The 18050-nt window shown below is 42.7% G+C and overlaps 1 protein-coding gene across 2 annotated transcripts in view; it reads left to right on the plus strand.

Moving 5' to 3' along the window:
* STS (steroid sulfatase) overlaps window positions 1–18050 on the plus strand; it is a 1924780-nt gene that overhangs the window by 1561172 nt on the left and 345558 nt on the right. For both annotated transcript variants that reach the window (XM_078657974.1, XM_078657973.1), the window contains one exon: window positions 15453–15574. In XM_078657974.1, coding sequence (XP_078514100.1) covers window positions 15453–15574 — 122 coding nt within the window. The remainder of the gene's footprint in view (window positions 1–15452; window positions 15575–18050) is intronic.

Here is an 18050-nt window from a genome sequence, read left to right on the forward strand (position 1 = left end):
CTAACGGAGATTGTAAACTCGTTGTTAAAACAAGGCAGGATCCCTGAATGCATGAAGACTGGTCAGATGACACCCCTCTTGAAAAAAGTGGGTGGTGACCCTAAATCCTGAGCAACTTTCGGCCGGTGACAAATATCCCCTTTCTAGTAGAATTGCTGGAAAAATGTGTGCACAACCAACTGAGCCAGCACATTGACCAATTCAACCTACTAAACACATTTCAATCAGGATTTAGAACAGGACAAAGCACTGAATCAGCAATTGTGCACATAATGGATGACACCCTGAATACACTAGACAACAACGACTCATCCTTACTCATCCTCATATCACCTCCCATTGGCGTTTGACACAGTCAACCACAACTCCCTACTAAAAGTACTAGGAAATAGAATGGGGCTATCAGGGAAAGTGCTTTCTTGATTCACTTCCTTCCTACAGAATCACTCACGACGCATTAATCTAGGCAACTCATTCTCTGACTCCTCATCAGTGAGGTGTGGAGTCCCCCAAGGGTCGACTATTGCCTCCACACTCTTCAACCTTTATATGGAACCACTATCTGAAATACACAACCACTCAAAATTGTAATGCTGCAGCGAGACTGGTAACAGGAACAAGATGCTGGTTTGGCCCCAAGGATCTGGAACTCCTTACCACCCAATGTGCGCTCAAACCCATCGACCCACTTTTTTTAAAAATAGGTAAAAAAAGATCCTAATGAATAGATTCTTGCATAGAATTTTGGTGAGCCAGGACAGAAGGGATGTCACAATGGCAGCAATTTCTAGATTTGGTCAGAAGCACGTCGTTTACAGGAGAGCCCTCGAAAACTTTGCTCCTCTGTAAACCTGAATCTGAATAGTTTCATAGCAGCCGCAAATACCCAAAATGAAGTTGTTAGAACAATGCAGAGTAATGGGATATTAAAGGACTGATGGTTATTTAATCTGTTGCAACATCCTCTTGTGCCTCTTTACTTTTGATGTATCTGTCTATACCTTTCAACTTGTTCGTTCAACCCTATGTTCAGTGCTCTGATACCCCTGGGTTATGTGCGTGCTTTATAAAACACTCTATAAATAAAAATAAAGTAGAGTGGTGCAGAGTAGAGTGAGGCAGAGTAGTGTGGTGCAAGGTGCAGTAGCGTAGATTAGAGTGGTGCAGATTACAACAGAGTGGCATAGAGTGCATTGACATAGAGCTCAATGGAGCAGCGTGATGTAGCTTGCAGTGGCATAGTATGCAGTGGTGCAGTGTAGAGAGGCATTAAGTTCAGTGGCTGAGAGTGCAGTCTTGCAGAGTAGAATGGCATAGAGTGCAGAAGCATGGAGTAGAATGGCTTAGAGTAGGGTGGCATAGAGCAGAGTGGCATTGAGTACAGTGGTGCAGAGTAGACCAGGGAAGTGTAGCATGCAGCTATTTGGTAGGCTTCAACCTAAAAATGAAATGTTTGTAACATATAAGATGCTGTAGAGCTAACTCTAATATTCCACCTTCACCATACATGCATGGTATCATCCTGATGTATATCCACCTTTGTACCACTGCCTAATTTTCACAATTTCTAAAGCTTCTCTATACAGTTTCACTTCTTTTTTATTTCAATTAGTGCCCACAGAATACAGTAACTGATGAGCAGCTTCATTTAAGAGTTGCAGGAAAGGCAGTACAGTGGTAGAAGATTCAAGTAACTGATGTTGTGTGGTTTGCTTCAAAATCTAGCCTCATTTATTATGAATAAGGATTCTTGGTATCATATCTTAATCCCCTGCCTAAGACTTGCACAGCAGGATTACCATCTTTTGTATAATAACTCTGTTCAAGAGTCACCACAATCGTCATCCTTGAATGACAGACACACAGTACCATTATACATCTAGGTAGACCCCCTGGGGGTACATTTCGGGTTTAAAAGAACCACATCTTCACTGGGAAAGAAGAGGAGAAGCTTCCACGCTGACACTACACGCTGAGGTCCCAGCCTGCAGAAGCTCCAGCACGCAGTGGTCTGATATCCCTTGTGTGTCCAAATTGAGACTAAGACCGGGTCCTTCGTTCTCTCCCATTAGGAAATGGGGTTGGCTCTTTCCTAGGGGATCCTTGGCTTTACACCCACATACATGCTAGGTACATGTAGATACACTTGATTACTGCAATGTATTGATATGTCTGCATATATTTACTATTTTAGCACCATGGTAGAATCCTACCTTTTATTTACTCTGTCCGTGCTTGTAATCTTATATATCTGTTTCTGTCTAATAATTGTTGCAGCTAACATGTTTTATAATAGAATGACGCTTGTTCAATAAATGCTTATTAAAAACATCCCCATTGTTTATTCTGTGTATCTATCAGATACTAAGTGAGCACGATTTACTGAGCGAATGGTACTGTACTGTTTCCACGAAACCTGAAGGGTCAAGGGTTGTCATGTTTGATAGTTGCCAGAAACTATTCACTCCTTGGTAAGGTTCGGGGGCTTATGGTGGCACTGTAAGCTGGTTGGTGTAAAGGCTAACAAATCTTGTGGGGGTGTCTGGAATCAGTCTGGTCACCAATACTTTAATTTATGTTGTATTATTAAGAACTACACGACAAGGCAATATGTCTGACTTATAACTGAAAGTGCCTGGATGCTTACATCCTCCCACTCACCCACCCATCCATTCATGTACTCATTCACTCCTCATCCCTTCACTTAGTCACTATTCCTTGTACTCATCCAACTATTGATTCAGCCATTTTCACATTCTTGCATTCACCCACTCACAATACCACATAAAAAAACTCACCAATCAATATCACTATACTGAACATATCTCAAAAAACATATACTCTGACATGCAGCAAAGTACATCATAGTAAACACTAGATAAATCATCATGCTTCAGCAGCACTGGGAAAAGCATTAGAGCGCTCACATAAGATAGTCACTGATGTGGGGGTGGGTGTTGGCAAATAGAACAGCACAGCATCTCAGGGATTTGTTTACCTCAACAAGTACTGCCCATTATTTTCCTCCACACATCACTGCATCTTTATATTTGGATGCAGTAGCCACTATAGGAGAAGGAAACCCACAGAATGCCATACCACAGTTCCCCAGTCAGCTGTGACTGGAACTTCAACTGTTGAATTAAGTGGCGCCACAGCAGTGGGTGCTGGTGGAGATGGATGGTAGTAGGACGGGTTTCTTCTGGGAAAGTGGTCAATAACAATGCACCTCCATTATAATTAATTAGAAAATACGGCAACTGACTTAGGCAATTGCCTAGGGCAAATGTATTACTAGACTCCAGTTGGACCTATGAAGTCTTTTACATCTTCCACTTTATTGTTATATCCAAATGAGCTCCAAGTCCACCCCTTCAGCCCTTGCCCGTGAGGGTAGTGAGGCCGAATAAACCAACGATTACTTGGGAAATGGTTTGGGTTAGATATTGTGATCTCTGAAATGCACAGTAATACTTAACAATCAATTTCCAGTAAGTGAGTTTACTTTTGTAAAGAAGAAAGTACTTACAATTAACAGTAAACTAATTGCTCAACATCAAACTACAAATACACACAATGGAAACTGCAATTCTGTTACTCCTGAGCTAGTGATATGTGTAAAAAAAGTTTCTCAGTTTTAAACAATATAAGGACTTTTCCCATTGTGTTTGCCAAGGGATCCACAATATAAAACACATTCCTCTTGTATTTGTTACAAAGATCATACTATAAACCCTTTCCTATCACATTTACAAGAATTCACCATGTAGAATCCCTTTGAATTGTATTAGTCAGAATTCTTAAAGTAAAACATTTTCTAGCTGCATTTATAACTGGGGTTACCCGTAGGGAGATTAACCCCTTCCTCCTTAATTTAGCACAGATTCTGCATTATCAGTGACTCTATCAGTTATAAGTAGTGGAATGGCTTCATAGGCTGGATCGATCAACTGCTGCCAAATCATATGCTCAAAAAAAGCACAATCAAGGAAATCAGCTAAGAAGCGGAGCCAAAACCATGGTGCTACCTAACAGTTGAGCCCAAACTAGGCACCAAGCACACCCTTCTTCACTTTATTCGCAGGGGAGAGAGGCAGAGTAAGCCAAGCTTACTCAGCGAGATGGTATGAATTAGAAATCCAGAACTCCTCATGGCACGCAATAACAGCTGTAGCCCATCCATATGGGCAAAGGGACCCCCCACCACCTTTTTCCAGACAAGAAGAGTGTCTGTCAAGCTCAGCAAAGGCCAGCCTGATAGACACTCTTCTTGTTCAGGTAAGGCAGCCAGGAGCTCAACATGTGCTAAATGTGCAGGCGCCTCATTGCCTGAACTGAACCCTGTGGGTGTGACCTCCTAAGCCTGGCAAAAGTGCCTTGAAGCCTTCCCCTGTTGATGAAAGCACATGTTTGTTTTGCTTTTTTTGTCCTCATTCTGCCAACTCTCAGGTTGAGTCTCCCTTCCTACCTCTCTATGCTGAATATAACGACCATCAGAGAAGAAAAGGGAGTACCCGTTAAGAGGAATGCTGTTACTGGTCCCATTTCCACTTCTATCTGTGCACCCTGGTTAATGATTCCTGGAGACACCAGATCCACCCGCACTTTTTGGATTAATCATTGGACCCACTTGTCTTCTCTCTCGAGTCCAACAATAAAGTCCAGATCTTATCTCTACTTCCTACATCAAAGGCCATGTCTGATTCACATGTTAATATAACACTCTTTAAGCACTCAGCAAAAGTCTGTGGATTTTCAGATTTCCACTTCATAAATATTTCACGTCTTGCCAATATTACCACATAGAAGGTTCATTTGAGACCAACCTCCTTCTCTTTCCCTTTTTCTTGCGGGAGCCCAAAGAATATTAAATGCGGGCTTACCTTCATCTGTTTTCCACGGACCTCTCCCAGACAACTACAAATGTCCAACCAATATTGCGTGATTTTTGGCCATTCCAGGAACATATGCAGATCATCTGCTTCTCTATGCATACATCTTGGACAGCAGTACTGATTGCCTGTGACCTTCGACAGCTTCCTTGGAGACCAGTAGACTCTGTGAACGGTAAATAGATGATTAAGCTTTAGTGCTGCAGGTTTTACGACCACTCGTAGCAAATCGAAAGAGTCCGTCCACAGAGTCTTGGCTTCCTCATCCCTAAATTCTTACCCCCATATATTTCTGATGTCTGTGTCAAGGGTAACATCTGCTTCTATAAAGGACCAATACCAGAAGGAGACTTTCTCCTTCCCATCATATGTTCTTGTGAGCTGATGTAATTGTAGGTCTTCCTCCTCCTGCGTTCATTCTTGAGTTGCCCACCAGTAACCTAACTGATAATATTTAAACCTTGTCAGCTCCCCCCGGTCAGGTTACTTAGGATTTCCCAGCTCACAAATCTGTTATCTTTCATAAGGTCTGGCCAATAAAATATGCCCCCTGCTTTTAATGGTTGCCACAATTGATCTTGCAGGCATACGGGGGTGCCCGGAGATTCCCAGATCGGCGACCGTGTGGAATAATAAGTGAATCTCAGTTGTTTCCGTACATTCATCCATATTCTTAATGCAGTGCTTAAAACCTTCAATCTGACCTTTTTAAAAAACTCCGGGTCTCTGTACTCAAACAAAAAATAGTGCTACCCTTAACTGACATCCCCAAGCATTTCTGAAAACAATAAGCTTAAAGATGACCTATCAGGCTTATTTGCTAGTATCTGAAGTTTTTTTAACTGGAAGGCATAGCAGTAAGCAAACAAATCCGGTAGTGCCAGCCCCCCTGCCCCTAATTTCTTTCTCTGCTTCCTCCATGCTATCCGTGGGCCCTTAGATGCCCATGTAAAGCTCCCAATTTTGCCCTTTATCTTCTCTATATCCTCTTTCCCAAAAGTTTGAGGGATAGAATTAAAAAGAAAAGTGTCTTTTGGTAGTATAACCATCTTGATAAGTTTTACCCTGCCATATATGTTTAATGGGAAATTCGCCCATTTTGACAGTAGACTCTATATATCCTGACCCACTTTCTTCCAATTCACCCTTGGTGTGTCTTCTAATTTCTGTGTAGTTCTGTGTAGTTTTCACACCCAAATACCTCATTTGAGTTTTGACTCCGTGAATATTTATATTCTGATTCCATTGCATAATCTCCGTTTTATCTACGTTGACCTTATAGCCAGAAATTGAGCCAAACTCTTCTGCCCTTCTCATCAAAATGGTTATCGCCTCCTGGGGATTAACTGTATATATAATCAAATCATCTGCATATAACCCCAGTTATATTTCAAACCTGTTGAAGTTAAAAGGAAAAATCTCAGCATCCGCCCTGATTTGGTTTGCCAAAGGCTCTATGCATAAATTAAATACGAGCGGAGAACGGGTGTTCCTCTAATTATACTGAACCAATTTGTTAACCACTTCCGTGCTGATGACGGAACCGCTCCGTCGTCAGCCGCGGTAGCGCTGTGCTGATGACGGAGAGGTTCCGTCATGGCCCGCTCGACGCACCTGCGCGGCGCTAATTTCGCGCCTGCGCGGTGTGTTCCATTGAGCGGGTGGGGCCATGAAGGAACCGCTCCGTTTTGAGCACAGCTCAACTGAGATTGGTGACGGAGCGGTTCCGTCACCAGCATGGGGGCGCCGCGCGGCCCCCGCCCCCTTAGCGCTGCGGCGGAATAGCCGCTGCAGCGAAGGTGTTAACTCTCCGTTGATTAGTACTTTAGCTCTGGGATTTTGGTACAGGTTTTTTACTGCTTCCACCATGCTTGTTGGAAAATTAAAGCGGGTTAAAACCTCCCAGAGATACTGCCAGTTCACTTGATCAAATATTTTGGCAGCATCTACTGCCACTACCTTTAGAGGTATTTTTCTTGCTTCCGCCATACTAATTGCTCCTAACATCTGGAAAGTTAGCTCGTTAAGTTGCCTCCCAGGAATAAAACCCCTCTGATCGGGGTGTATAACCCCTTTTATCACCGTAGCTACTCTTGAAGCCACGATTCCAGAATAGATCAATAACACTTGCTTTCATCAATAAGATGAAAGCAAGTGTTATTTATTGCCTCGGAACTGGGTACTTCAGTTTTAGGCCCTGAAGTGCCTTGGGCCAAGTGTTCATCAACAACACCTCATCCGAAAGTTGGGTGGGGTCAGCAGTCTTCCTGACCCATCCCCTCTGTGTCGAGGAAGACTGCTGCCTCTTCTCTTCTGGGTCAGCCAATGATTTCCCTCTCCGGGAGCTGTAGCGCAGGTAAGTGTTATATTTTTGAATGTTTAGTGCATGTGTATGTGTGAATGTTTTGTGAGTGAGTGTTGTGAATGGGTGCTTGTGTATATGCAATTGTGAATTCAATGGTGTGAGGGACTGGGTTTACATGTGTGTGGCCCATCCTCCCCCTCCCTTCTAAAATTACCTGCCGTCACTGCACAATAACTTAAGGAATCAATGTCCAGTCAGTGGTTTTACTTATAAAAAGAAAATGTTCTTGAATTTGTGCTCAACTAAATATAAAATCATAAATATATTATATACTTAGCCAGTCCTAAACTAGAAATCTGTGTAAGAAGCTCGCCCAGTGCTTCACATGGTAAAGCATCTTCCTATGGTGTATGTTATGGAGTTCACAATGTATAACATCTTGGCTACAGGAATGTATGTTTTTCTTTACTATTGCTTTTATGGACCTGCTTTAGTGGTCTTTATGTTTCTTGGTTATGATCAGACTCATATGTGGGGCTTACGTGATCACACGAGGCCTTCAGGGCTTGCTGAGTAGCCTGTGATGACCTTGGGGGACTCTTTGTCATTTTTTATTTTTATTTCCCCTTATCTGATAATGCTTAAGGCATTTGGTTCGATGTGCACTGGTGCGGGGCGCTTTCGCCACATCGGACCTCTATTTATGGTGTTTTCAGAAGATGCAGGTGTCTTCCTGCCTTTAACATGCCTCCTTTGGGCTTTCCCTTGGACACGTCCGTAAGCTTCCACTTGGCGCGCTGCCGGCGGGGAGCATGCTCCTAAGAGAGCAGCTTTACCTTGGCAACCGGTGGCTTTATGAGGAAATGCTTTCCTGTGCAATGCCGGTTGAAGTTTGAGTATTGCCTCGTTGCTGTTCATTTGCGATTATTTTACTGCTGTTTTGCTGTTTATTTCATTTCCGTTATGAGTGATTCAGATGATCTTTCCCCGGTAGCAGGGCCATAAGTTAGGGTTGCTGTGGTGGCTGATCTACAGGCCTTCATTGCAGGAGGTGTAGAGGCTGCACTTTTCGTCCGGGAAGGGGCTCTCCAGCTAAGGTTCCTAGGATGGATCCTTCCATGGAAGAGGATAATGAGGACCTTAAAGGCTATTTTGTGCAGGGTGCAGATTTGGCTGAAATTATGCAAACTGTGCAGGCTAGTTTGGGCTTTGCAGATTCTGCTCCAGCACAGGCTGCGGATGACTTTTTTCGCAATATCAACGTGCTGAGGCAAAATCTCTGACCTTGCATGCTTCTATTTGCTGCCAAATGAATGGAAGGGTGTTGAAAAACAGTTGTTCCCACTTTTCTTGTTGAAACATTACCCTCTCAATAAGTTTGGAGCGGAGTTCCCATCCTCTGTGAAAATTGATAACCTTATGGCTGGGTTGCCTAGCCCATGGAGCTGTAGTGTCAGACAATGCTCTGCCCTCTGACGCTTCTGATAAGAAGGTAGAAGGGGCAGTGAAAAGGGCCTATATGGCTTCTAACTTTGCAGTCCACGCTAATGCCAACTCCACTTATGCTATTCAGTCCCTCCTTAAGAACTTCCATTCTTTGGCTGAAAAAGTGCAGAAAGGTGTGGATTTTGCTGCCCTCTGGTTTTCTGTTGGAACAGTAGGTGTGGTTTCTCTCTGATGTCCCATTTGACAATCTCTGTGCATCTGTGGCAGTTTTGAGCGTGGCCATTGCGGCCCAGCACAACATCTGGATGCGCTCCTGGAAGGAGGATGTTGCTCAGAAGGCAGTTCTCTTTAAACTTCCATTTGCAGGCCCAAAGTTTTTTGTCAGTGAGCTCGAGGAGCTTGTTGAGAAGATAGGTGAAAATAGGAAGCTGGTTGCTCCTGGTCATCCAGTCACCAAGAGCAGAGGTTTTGGTTACAAATGGGATTTTACCGCTGGGGGTAAGGCTGGGGGTAAGGCTTCGCAACCCCAACCCATTCGAGGTAGGGTTGTGGCCGGGGCATCCCTAATATTGACAAATCCCAGTACTCTTCAGCTGCCGCATCCTCTCCTGCCCCTCCCAAGGCATCACTGCTCCAGGTTTCTTCTGGTGGGAGGGTCGTCTGCAGTACTTTCAGTACATTTGGACTTGTACCATTTCGGATGCATGGGTCGTCCACGTGGTGTCAGACGATTACAGGGTGAATTTCAGTACCACTCCTTTTTGCCATTTCCCAAGCCTCCTACGCCTTGCAACCCAGAGAAATTGGCTGCACTTCTACAGGGGATTCAGTTGTTGCTCCAGAAAGCTGCCATCATTCCACTTCCCCTGGGGAAGATTGTCCATGGTTATTAGTCCCTGCTTTTCCTGGAGCAGAGGGTATCAGGGGAGTTTCACCCAGTGCTGGACCTCATGGAGGTCAAGCAGTATATCCCTCATATGTCTTTCAAGATGGTGTCTGTCCATCTGATTCTGCCTCTCTTACGGAAGGGCAAGTTCCTGCTCTCGATCGATGTCATTAATGCCTACCTCCATGTCCCAGTGCATCTGTCAAAACAGCAGTTCCTCCAATTCGCTGTTCAGGGAAACCGCTACCAGTTCTAGGTCCTGTCCTTCGGACTGGCATCTGCTCCATGGGTGTTCACCAAGCTTTTACCTCTGTTGGTTGATATTTCACGTTCTGAGGGTGTCCAGCTCTTCCCTTATGTGGATTACTGGCTGATTGTCTCTTGTTCTTTTTCTAACACCCAGATGGAGGTTCTCAAGGTGATCATGCTGTTGTAGGACTCCAGCCTCTTGATCAAGTGAAAAAAGTCCCAGATCCTGCTTTTCCAAGATCTCTGCTTCATCAGGCCCAATTCAGGATGGACTTGGGGGAGGTGTCAGTGTCGGAGGAGCGTTGTGTTATTTTCCGCTCCCATTTGTCCTCTCCCCTTCTTCATCCCTTGGCATCTGCACTGACATGACTCTGCATTCATATTGAGGTGTCCTCTACATTGTCCCTTGTCCCTTGGGGGAGATTGTACCTGTATCTCATTGTTCACCACCTCCTGAGGCATTGGAACCTATTGTCTTGGAAGTACGAGACTCTGGTTCCGATGACTCCTCAGATTCGCAGAGATCTCCAGGGGTTGCTGCACCCTGCTCATTTGTGCATGGCTTTTCTTTGGTTCCTTTTCCAGTACTGGTTCTCATAACCTATGACAGTGGTTGATTTAGGGTGCCATTGTGGGGGATTCAAATGCACAGGGGCAATAGAATTGGATGGAGATGCTTCAGTATTCCGATTGAAAGGAGCTGGTGTTCTGAAGGTCTTTTTGTTTAACCGTCCACTGTTGTTGCACATGGTGGTGTGTGTTCAACCAGATTGTCCACTCTTATCTGAATCATCAGGGCTGTATTTACCCCTCTCCGTTTCTCCTTTCTTTGAAGATTTGTCTATGGGCTGAATCCCATCTCTTGGCTCTCTCTGCAGTCTATCTTAGGGGAAGGAGAATGGGCCTATCGATGCAGTGAGTCAGAGGTTTCCATCCTCTGTGACAATCTGTCTGGATGTGGCGATCTTTCAGTCTGACCTTTGTCAGTCTGGCCACCATTGGCTCGATTTGCTTGCCACCAATGACAATGCGCTCCTTCCCAAGTTTTGAAGTCTGGTTCCATCCTCTGGAGCTTGGGCAGTGGAAGCTCTGGCTCTTCCCTGGCTCAGGGGTCTACTTTATTGTTTCCCCTCAATCCCTCTCGTCCCTCAAGTGGTTCAGACGGTGGTTCAAGACCATGCAGATATTCTGTTTATTGCCCAGGTTTGGTTGAGGTGCCCTAGGTTCCCCTGTCTTCTCCTTCTGTTAGTCAGGCACGTTTGGATTTTGCCAGTCATCCATCCCTGCTGCTTCTTCCTCTGGGCACCCTTCCCAGGTTACGGCTTGTGGTTTGGCACTTAAGAGGCAGTCCCTCTTAGAACAGGGGTGTTCTTTGGATGTTGCTGCACTGATCCAGCAGTCCTGGCGGCTATCAACCCTTAAGGCTTAAGGCCATCATTGACAGAATGTTTCCATCTGCTATCAGGACAGGGGTATGTCCTCTTCATCTTGTGCTTCTACGGCAGTTGTGTTCCTTCAGGGCGGTTTTCATCGGGGTTTTACTGTTTCTACCCTCTGTGGTCAGTGAGTGGTTGTTCAGGCTTTTCGTGGTGCTGTTGTTTTGTGTTGCTCCACTATGGGTTCGCTTGCTGAGGAGTTGTTTTCTTAAGCATCCTGTGTTTCTTTCCACTGTACCTCCTTGGGATTTGCCTCTCGTCTTGCTGGGTTTGCAGGGTGGTCTGTTTAAGCTGTTGGAGTCTTCTGACTTCAAGTTTCTGTCTGCCAGAGTGGAGTTTTTCTTGGCCATTCCTTCCAGGAGATGAATGGGAGAGAATAAGGCTTTGTTGTACCCCCCTCCCTTCCTTTATTTTTTTCTTGACAGGGTGGTGTTGAGTCCTAGTCCTGCCTTTCTCCCTCAGGTGGTCTCCTCATTTCACTTGGATGCTGATACTATTTTACCTACCTTTTGTGCTTCTGTGTATCTGAGTAAGAGGTGCATTTGCATTTTCGTGATGTACATAGTCCTCTGTCTGTATATTTGCAGTGCACTGCTTCTTTTTGCAAATTTGATGCTTTGTTAGTCTCCTATGGTCTGGGGAACAGGGGTCTTAAGCATTGTCTCTCTATCTTGTACCATTGGATAAAGTTGGCAATTTCTCATTCTTATTCCTTGGCTGGCCAACCTGTCCCAACGTCTTACCCTGGGAGGTCTAGCTAGGGTTGTTGCTGCCTCCTGGGACGTGTTTAAGGGGTCTTCAATTTGTGGCATTTGTTTTACTGCCACTTGAGTTTTGCCCCACACATTTATAACCCATTAATATTTGCAGTGGGGATGTGTCCTCTAATTTTGCTTCTGCTGTTTTGACTTCTCTGGGTCCTCTGGCAGCGTAATGTTTTTGGATTATTACATTAAATGCTCTTTTGTTTGCTATCCTCATGGTGTGTTTTGTTTCTGAGAATGCATACAACATGAACCCCTTATTCCTTGCCCCTGCAATGGAAGGTTATAGATGCCTGAGAAATAAAAGAATTTAGGATCAATTACAATTTAACAAATACAGTGTAACCCATTTGGTCACTGAGTTGATAGATGAGATTAGGTATGGATTTAATAAAAATTCAAAGCCAATCTAATATCAATCAGTTGCAGAAACATAGTATAAAAATACAGAATCACAAATAGATATCCTAAACAATATACAAAATGTATCTTCAATAACAGAAAGCAAATGAGGAATTCTGTAGCTGCTATACAAAGAATGAGACACCAAGTCTGGTGAGAAGAATGAAAGTTTCGATCTTCTTGCCTATGCATGAGTTTGTCTAAGAAGATATGCTAAACACTATTCTAAACTAGAAATCAAAAAACCTTATTAAGTCAGGTAAACAGAGAAATGTGGAAGCACAGTAGAACCTATGTAGAAGTTCTCTAAAGGATAAGAATTTTGTATAGCATAAAGGCGCACAACAGAGGTGTCACAAAGAGGTCTGTACCTCTCGGAATCTTGAGGGGATCTGAACAAAGCTAAAGTGTAATCCTCAATTATACCTACAGCAGAACCTTCAAGAATCATGTCACATGTCTCCTTAATTTCCAGCTTCAAACTATAAAAGGTGTCAACGACACTCAAGATGTCTTTTCTTTGGTCCACACAGTAGAACATCCTTGGATTCCTCCTGTCTCCTTATTTTGCTTGGACAGTAGACCTTCCTTTGTTACGTAAATCTTCTTATCCTTGCCAAAAGATACTCCTTCGAAACCTTAGTATCTCTTTCACACAATGTGCCTTTCTTTAACCATGAGCTCATGCTACTGCACCTACAAATGAGAAAACATTGCTTCCAATGCAAACATTTATGTTAAAGATAAAACATTAATAAATCCCAGTTTAAGGCCTTTGGTCTACATAGTGCAGCAAGCATCTCAATATACATTTAAATGCAGATTACAGATACATATACGATTATGATATAAATGTAAACAGTATTCAAATGGATATGTTTTCAGTTACAAAATTTATAGAGAGTATTATTTAAATGAATATGCAGCTATATAAGTATTGGCAATATTATTCAAACCACACAAACGTAGATATATGTGGGAACTGCAACTCGTTGTTACTGTAAAGAAAATGTCAATATGCACACTCATATAACTGCTGAGATTAGACAGTGGATCCACATTCTGTAACTGTTCAAGTGCACCACATTACATTACTAATGTTACATCACACAGATACAAGAGGCCATACGTAAACATTTATGTGGTCTAGTCAAACGTGAATGGGTGGAGCAAAAATTAAGCTGCTCCATTTCAAAATCGGTTTCTTGGCTTGGGTATGTACTCATACCCTAAGCACTATGAGAGGAAGAAGGGCGAGAAGGTAATGTGGGTTACTTACCAGTCATTTTCATTACTCTGAGTCCACATCTTTGTCACAGTCTTGAGTTCCCAGCCCCCTCTCCCTGTTATTCAACTTATTTAATTCTAGGCTTTACTATTTCCGGAATACTACCCAGGAAGTGAGGTATTGTATTACCTTTGGATCCGGTCCATTTAAGATTAAAAAGGTCAAAGTTCGCAATGGTCAGATCAAGGTTGTCCTCAGGTGCTAATGAAGAATTTCAAATGATATCAAGTCTTTTTCTTATAGTGTCAAAGAACTTCACGACCTGGCAGTTTATCCATTTAGATTGGGGTGGAAAAGTCAAGTTTGGTAATTAGGTTCTGCAGGAATCGAGTTAAGCTCATATGTAAGGACTGTGACGAGAAAGACATGGACATGTAGTAATGAAAATTACGGTACGTGACGGAGCATCATCGAGTTGGGTGATAATGTTATGTTATATGTTATGTTATAAAGGAATTTATACATCGCGCACTGCTACTCAAGAGTGTCCTGGCGCTTAGGAGAAAAGCAAACATGGGAGGCAGGAGGGACTAAATGGACTGTTTAAACAGATACGTTTTTAGCCTTTTTTTAAATGAGGACAATTCTTCGATATGCCGGAGATCCTCAGGGAGCGCATTCCAGAGCGTAGAGGCCTTAACTGAAAAGGACATCCCCCCCAGACGCGCTCTCCGGAATCTAGGGATCACCAGCCGTCTTTGCATAGCAGACCGCAAAGGACGATTGGGAGTGTAGAGGGAGAGCCTGGCACCAATATAGGCAGGTCCCTGACCATGAAGTGCTTTATGGGCCATAGTAAGTGTTTTATAATGCACTCGCTGGGCAACAGGTAGCCAGTGCAGATTACTCAGCTGCTTGCGCATGCTTAGGCCTCTAGGGATATTGAATACAAGCCTAACAGCCGCATTCTGGATAACCTGTAATTTTCCCAGACGATATCCTGGAATGCCAAGGTAGAGGGCGTTGGCATAATCCAGGCGTGCCAGTATTAGGGCCCTGACCACCGTCTCCCTTGCAGCGCGAGGAAGCAAGGGAAAGAATCTTCTCAGGGCTTTTAGTGTGCCAAAGCACACCCCTGACAGCCGCATTATTTGTTCGTGAAAGCCTAAATCACCCCCAAACCAGATTCCCAGATTTTTTGCAACACCGCAGTCTCCTGAGGGGCAAGGAAATCCAGGAGGCCAGAGAGACTCTCTAAAGGCAGAAAAGCAAACATGGGAGGCAGGAGGGACTAAATGGACTGTTTAAACAGATACGTTTTTAGCCTTTTTTTAAATGAGGACAATTCCTCGATATGCCGGAGATCCTCAGGGAGCGCATTAATAATGACACATTTATTATAGTTGCTGATGATCACTTGTGTCTTTACAATATGTGAGATAAGAATTGGTGATATTATTGTGAAATGGAAACTTTGGTTCAGTTGTGAAAGATGCATGCAGTTGCAAAAATGACTCTTGTCAAAAGCAGAATGTAACATGGCAGCTCCACTAAATTATGTAAAACCAGAGGGAAGCAAAGTACATTCTGATATCCAGACAGGTGAGTTTGAAGGTTCTTGGCAGCAATGTTTACCGTTGACACATTCCTATATCATCTGCATGTCTGTTTGCCTGATCCAGATCTTAGTGTGACCATTAAGATAATGGATGAGAAGCCTTGTCATGTTGCCAAAATCTGTATGTCGATTCACAACGTGCCTTGTTTTATTAAACAATGTAAATGCATGCTCTCTTTCAAAGTTTAGGCCCTCTGCTCTGACTCCGATCTGCTTTCTCTTTCAGAATCATTGATGGACGTGATCTCATGCCCCTGCTTGAAGGAAAACATCTCAGATCTGAACACGAGTTTCTGTTTCATTATTGCAATGCATATTTAAATGCAGTGCGCTGGCGCCCAAGAAACAGTAAGTAAACGCTCATTGTGGCATACACAATACTACATAAATATGTGTATGGTAACTGGGGAAAAGCAAGGGGAAGGCGTATCAAAATAAGTCTGTAGAACTTTGAATAATCTACTTTAAATTATTGGTGCTTTGCTTTCCTTAGCACACAAAACACCGAAACTATTGCTAGAGAGCACTAATTTTCTGCTATTAGCTCCAGTACGAGGATTTTCTAAACTCGAGGCAGAATTATTTTTTGTCTTTTGGGCGCTTGGTTTTCTGTCACCACAAATTCTTTGTAAGGTTGTTTACTGCTCACTTTTTGCTTTTTTATTTTTTCAAGACTACTATTTACAATGTGGCAGCATTTCGGAACACATGAGAGAGCGTTTTATGGATTGTAATTTCTCTTGAGAGCGCTCAGTTTAAGGATTTTAATTTCTGTTGAGAGCGTGCAGGTGTGTGATTTACAATCTTTCATCTGATAAACCTTTTTAAGTTGACAAAAGGAATTAGAAATAATAAAACGATTCAACTTGCGGGAACTCCATTTGGCCCCACAATAAGCACCAGGAATAAGAAATTAAAGTTAAGTAGTTTGATTGCTAATTAATATCAGTCCAATATATGTGCATATCAAGAGAATATTAAAAAGATACAGGATCACTGTTGGCAAGCTGAAATATCTCAATATGTTCAGTCTCAGTAGAATGAGATATGAAATAATCACAGCAATACAAATGCTGAGAAATTGGGATAGGTGTCCTTAAAGAAACTCATGTTCTCTCTCCTAACATGAATAAAGTCTAAAGTCATCTAATCAAGGCTCTAAATCTAGAATAAGGATGGTTCATAGAATAGGGTCTTAATGAAATTCGGAAGTGCAAGAAACTGTCATCATAATGAAGACTCTTGTAGAAGTACTCCCTAATTGGGATAAGTGTTAAGCATAAAGCTTCACACTGGCACTAATAAAGGAAGGAAAGAGGCCTGTACCACTCAAGGTTTAAGGCAATCTGCCTTAGCTTCTAACAGTGTTGACACTAATTAAAACCAATGGAACGTTCCACACAACCTGGACCCAATCAATTCTATTCTTTTGCTTTGTGTTTGTATTACCAGACTTTCCCATCTCGCAGAGCTTGGACAGTTATCCCAACCTTGAACATTCTCTTTTTCCTGATACACGATGAGTAGGTGAGCCTCTACTTCCTCGGAGAGAGTGATTTTGCCCATCGAGAGATTGGCTCCATTTTTCAATTGGACACTCTTATTTAAATTTTTTAACAAATAGAAAATAAATCATTGCAGTTTTATACTTCAATCAACTTGTAAGTTTACTAGGTGATCCCAAATGGCGCAACAACGCAGTGCACATAAAAATAATTGAATGTAAAGTGCGTTTGTGTTATGCATTCTATGTTCATAAAATAGTCATAGTGACTGATCCAGGATGCATAAGTAGTTAGACACACTCTAACAAACAGTGAAACGCTCCAGAATCCAAATAAAAACTATGCACTATTATTGTGACAAGTCAACATTTCAACCCAAACATACAGTTAAGATAGTATTGGAAATGTCCCTTTCCATAGAACAGACTTAACAGAAGACTACACGTAAGAGGAATATGGTGGTATGTAAGTTCCTCTGTTGCTGACACAGGTAACTGCGTACAGACATAGCAGGTCTTTGCATCCAGAGTGTCAGTGTATTCATAAAGCAATTTAAAATAGTCATATAAAGCATAATCTCCTGGAGTTGAAACCTACATGCAAAGCTTTATAATCTAGTGCATGCAAACTATTATCTAGAGGACTCAGGGTCTCAGAAGCAACACTCTTATCTCAGCTACTGTGGAAAATGTAGGTGAAAATAAATCCTACAAGGAGAACAATTAGTACTACAACAATGGCAAACAACATCTGTACAAATATATATCTTAATCTATTTGTGTTATTGTTTTCATGCCTTCTCTAGAATCAGACCATTATGCAAGGTTTGCAGCAAGCAGGGTTCTTCAGTGCATATCTAGAATCAGTACAAAAGGGGGTGGTGATGGACGGAGCATCTGAATCAATCAAAGACTCACGCCCAGTCAAAAGATCTCTAGAATCAGACCATTATGCAAGGTTTGCAGCGAGCAGGGTTCTTGAGTGCATGCCTACTGGTGCAAGTGGAAAAAAATTCAAATGATGTGCAATGAAATTGTTTACAAATCTTCATGCGTCTTTCTTAGCCCTACTCCTTTTTCTTCTAAATGACACCCGTGCATTACTTTAGCAGCCTCGGGCCTCAGTAATCTTCTTCATTCTTTTTACCAAAGTTCAATCAAAAGTCTCTAATAAAACCAAAGTCCAAAGTTCAATTCAGAGATCAAGTCAATGACAACTCCAATCAGTCTATTCAATGTCAGAGCAATTTCGAAACCTACTTCATCAAGGAATGCTGATTCACAGAGGTTTACCTCTGATCTCACTGTTATCCTTCAAAT

Source organism: Lissotriton helveticus, chromosome 8, assembly GCF_964261635.1.
Source record: "Lissotriton helveticus chromosome 8, aLisHel1.1, whole genome shotgun sequence".
NCBI lineage: Eukaryota > Metazoa > Chordata > Amphibia > Caudata > Salamandridae > Lissotriton > Lissotriton helveticus.